Genomic DNA, 5,000 nt, shown 5'->3' with positions numbered 1-5,000 from the left:
AAAAGATTATGATAATATACTCGGGTACTTAATAATTTGGATGATATTGTGTATCTTTTTAAAATTGTCTAAAGAACAAAAAGGAAAAAAAAACTATAAATTATGTATTAAAGCATTAACAAAAGATTAATACACGTAAAACTTTGAACGCTTTTGGAGAACTCATATATTACGTAAAAACTTAAACTTCTCAAATATGTTTTCGAATGAATATCTTTGAAAAATTTGTGATTCTAACTTTTTGAATTATGGCGATCATCGATCAAATACGCATATATCGGCGAGTTTGAAACATTCCTTTTAAAATTTTCAAACGTATGAAAATACGATTTCTGTCCAATTCCTTTTGAAGATGTCTTCGAGAAAAAGAGATAGAGAGAAAGAGAGCCATCTCTTTTAGAAAATAATCAGTAATGAAGTTAACTTTTAAAAGGATTTGTGTTTATTCGCGAATAGTAGCTCATAATTGTCGCTGACTTTATTACGTTGATGTTCTACTAATTGCATGTGGCTCTCTGTCTCTCTCTCTTTCCCTCTTTTTCTTTCTCTCTCTCTCTCTTTCTCTCTCTCTCTCCCTTTCCTTCCCTACTTCAGTTCCTCTCATTCACGCTAGAGAAACCAAATAAAAATGAACGAACGGAAAATTAAATTCATTTTCACGAAAATTAAATTCTCAGTGTACGCACTTATCGACGCTCCGCCAGCCCTGCTCTCAATTTCGCGAAACGTTTTATGAAGTCCGTGTACCTTCTAAATGCATCGCCACTTCGTTCAATTTTATTTAAAAAATACGTTTCTCTGATGGAAATTGTCAAAATAGAAGTAAATATCACGAATTGTTCGTAGAAAATTGCGAACTTATAATCTCTCAATAGAACTCGTTATTGATTAAATTATTATAACGAAAAAGAAAAAAGTGATAAGAAAAGAATTTTCATCGATATAACGAACATTCGATGTTTTATATAAACAATTAATTTTTCTCTTTTTTTATTATATACATACACATCAAGCGACGCCATATTCGAGTTCTTTTTAATTATTTATTTAATTTAAATACGAATTCGTAGAACGAGAAGTCAATTATTTATATGCCGTGAGCAATGTTGAACGACCTGCTTATTTATTAGGTTTGTGCTATTTCGTCTTTGTATCTAACATATTCTCTACCAAACGTATTCATACTTAATTAAAGTGCTGCGTGTTAAGTTCTCGGCTGACGCTTAAAGAGTAATGATGTTTAGAGAAAGTCACGCGAGCACCACGTTCCGACTTTGAAGCACTTTATTTGCTAGAAATTGAATCCCCTATTCTTTGTTTAATTACATATGAATAAGGATTTTTAATTTTTTAATATTATTAATTAAATAGTAATTATCACGCTTGATGACAATGAAGATTTAATAGATTAATATAATATAAATATGACGACATTGTTATTATAATTAAAAAAGAAAAAAGTATCATATATTAAGTAAAGATATTGACTTAATATTTAATTTGTTTTCATCGAATCATAGAGTATTAAGAATAATTTTTATAATCTTCATGATTTTTAAATTCATAATGATCATATCTAATAATGAAAAATACAAAATTGCAGAAATTCTAAAAATTATGAAATTATGTCGATATGCAGGGAATTATCTTCAAAGTAAAAAGTTACTTTTTGTACCTGCCCATTTTTAATATTTTTTCCTTTCTCTCTCTCTCTCTCTCTCTCTCTCTCTCTCTTTCTCTCTAAATAAATTACATTAATTAAAATTAAATTGATCATTAATACTTTGTATTGATTTATTTTTTACAGATATAGGTACATAATACGTATAATCTGTTTGATGTATTAGGAATGTATATATGTGTATTAAAATTTGATTATATAAATTTCCAATTGTAATTATGAATTAAGCTGAACACGTTTTAATCGGACAGATTGTATAAATATATGTATGAGTACACATGTAGAGTACACAACAATACATATATATATAGGTTTTTTTTTATACATCTATATTAAAGTTTATTATTATAAATAAAAAAAAGTAAATTAATTTATCCATTTTAAAATAAAATATTTTATATATATATATATATATATATATATATATACATATATATATATATATATTCAAAAAGCTTCATAAATTTTGGAATTTCCGAGATATTCCTCTTTTAAGATATTACAATGTAATCTTCATAAGGAAGAGCAAAAGTGTAGTTGAAAATCGAAGGAAAAATAATGTTTAATTCATAAAGAGACGAAGCGAGTTTTTTTCGAGCACAGGTCACCGGTCGAACAATTAAAAATGTTCAAATACTCGAGCGTTGGATATTCCATTGTTCTTTCTTTCTTATAAAAAACGCGGACTCACTTGCGTGGTCTCTCTCTTTCTCTCTTTTTCTCTTTCTTTCTCTCACTCTCCCATCTTTTCTATCGATCGACGCAATTATTTCGACTCTCGACGGACGAGAGAATTAACAAGCGAACGAATAACGAGGCGACAACGTGACGGCGCACCACGCTGGTCAGCTTTTTTTACTTTTCAAAGAGCTTTCTTCTTTCTCTCTTTTTTTTCCTTTCTTTCTTATCTCTTTCCTCCTTCTTTTTTCTTTTTTCTTTTTTTTTTATTATTATTTATTTTCTCTTTCTTTCTTTCCTTTCTCCCAACCCTCCCCCCCTTTCTCTCACTCCTGATTCCGCGTACGTCGGCACGAAGTCGATAGACCTCGTCATTTCTCGTGAAATCTTTTACAATTCGAGATTTTCACGTAAAAAGTAAAAGGGGAAAGAAGGGTGAAAGCAAAAAATATAAACCGAGGTCGTCGTAGTAATTATTTTCCCTTCCTTAAGTCGTTCCATCCAATTCGAGCACGTAAGCCGTGTTGGTTTGAGAAGTGAATCTAAGAAATAAGATCTCACTTAACCCATTCCCAACTTGGATACTTTTCTACGAGGGTGAAAGTTTGACATGTTTTTTCTCAACATTTTTATAAACGTAAACATTGAAATATCTTTATATACATACACACACACACACACACACACATATATATATATATATATCTAACATATTTTAAATAATGTGGTTTCAGACTTTCTAATAACGAATTATTAACAACGTTATATAATCTATCAAGTTGAAACTTTTCAAACTACATGTATAAAAATAAAAGATATAAAAAAGTTAACAAATATAACGATAAATTAGCGCAAAATATATATTAGCGAAGAAAACAGTTCTTCAATTTTCTAATTTATTGAGAGAAAATAAATCGTTTTACTTTTAAATTGTTCTTTTGATCATACTACATGCATGATCGAGATTGATGTTGATTATTTAGTTAAATTCCTGTAAGACTCAAAGGCATGGAAACAATGATCGTTGAAAGAGGGTTGAGAAATTCTTAAGATTGAATATACGGAAGCGCATTGCGGAAGGGCCAGAGGAGGAAAATTGATTAGGTATATCGTACGGTGCGGTTTGTCCTTGCGGTTGGGAAGGTACGCTTTACTGTAGTTACGTCTTTATCTTCTTGTTTCTACATGGAATTCGTCGGAATTTAAAAGATACAAAGAGAGAGAGAGAGAGAGAAAGAAAGATAATAAAAAAGCAAGAATGAGATAGTCCTTATTATTATATTTTTTGAAACGTATGTAGGTACATTTCTTTATAGGTATCCTTCGATCAAAATTTATCTCTATCGCTTTGATATCACAGGTAATCGTAATCATTAGCGTATTTCCATGGAAAAAAAAAGAAAATAAGAAATAAAATTAAATGAAATTAATTAAATAAAATTAAATTAAATTCATTTTACTTTCTTACTCATGATTTATGATATAAAAATATTTAATAAGATATAGGTATTATATTTAATGGATCCATCGTAGTAATATTTCTTGAAAAATCGTTGTGAAGTTAAACTCCAACATTTCTCATAGTTTTCTACGTTGATCCTCGTCTTGTTTCATCTTACTTAGCTCATGTTTTTTGCTTTTTCTTTTTCAGGAGTGGAACGATTACAAGCTGAAGTGGAATCCGGATGACTATGGCGGCGTCGAGACTCTTCATGTACCATCGGAACATATATGGCTGCCTGACATTGTACTTTACAATAAGTGAGTAGGTTTTTTGTTTTGTTTTTTCTTCTCTTTATATCGCATGGAAGGATGTTATTTACGATAAAAAAGAAATGATGTCATCGTAAGGAAAATCAAATTATTCAACTTTATTTCTTTATCGCTTTATCATGACAAGCCAGGGTCGTTACTTACTCTATAAGAGTACCTGTTGACGATAGCATAGTAAGAGCCAGAAGTACTAGCTGGATGTATAAATTTCGTGCAAAAATTGCTGACCCATATAAACTGTACGGAGAGAGAGAAAGGTTCAGGCGGCCATCCTGGTGATTTTGTTTTGGCTACGAGGCAAGTTGCACCTCTCGTCGCGACGAGTCGAGTGGTGCTGGACATTTAAACTACTGACCTACATAATTTCTTGGAAAGAGAGAGAGAAAGAGAGAGAGCGAGAGAGAGAGAGAGAGAGAGAGAAAAGAAAGCCATATTGTACTGAGTCTATGGTCCCTCGACGGAAAAATAAAATTGCTTTCTCGCGAAAGACTAGGAAACGTCTTCTTACTTCTCGTCCTTAGATTCTCCATTTTCTTCTTTTCTTCTTATTCTTCTTTTTATTCGTATCTACCGAGCCTCTAAAAGTCTTAAAGGCGATTCTTCCGTATAAATGTAGCACGAGAGAAAAAGGAATTACTCGAGTGTACACGGGATATCATTTATAATATATCATATTCAGGTCAGAGATATTACTTTTCATAAGAAAAGTATATGTGTGTATGTGTGAGTATGTATAGGTATATACGACTTAAGGACGATTTAAGATCGAACTTTACGTTAAATTTTTTTTTCCCTTTGCTTTTTGAATTACGAAAAGAAGTGTCATCATTCGTTATTGCAGAGAAAGAGACAGAGAAAGAGACAGACA

General features: G+C 30.9%; 1 protein-coding gene across 2 annotated transcripts in view; it reads left to right on the top strand.

The window, feature by feature from the left end:
• The window catches only part of LOC124429285 (acetylcholine receptor subunit alpha-like 1), a 119,576-nt gene that overhangs the window by 90,028 nt on the left and 24,548 nt on the right, over positions 1-5,000 (top strand). For both annotated transcript variants that reach the window (XM_046974350.1, XM_046974351.1), the window contains exon 4: positions 4,011-4,120. In XM_046974350.1, the coding sequence (XP_046830306.1) occupies positions 4,011-4,120 (110 nt within the window). The remainder of the gene's footprint in view (positions 1-4,010; positions 4,121-5,000) is intronic.

This window comes from Vespa crabro, chromosome 15, assembly GCF_910589235.1.
Source record: "Vespa crabro chromosome 15, iyVesCrab1.2, whole genome shotgun sequence".
Classification (NCBI taxonomy): domain Eukaryota; kingdom Metazoa; phylum Arthropoda; class Insecta; order Hymenoptera; family Vespidae; genus Vespa; species Vespa crabro.
Note: the sequence above shows the minus strand (reverse complement) of the source record. Positions and strands in the feature narration are given on the sequence as shown.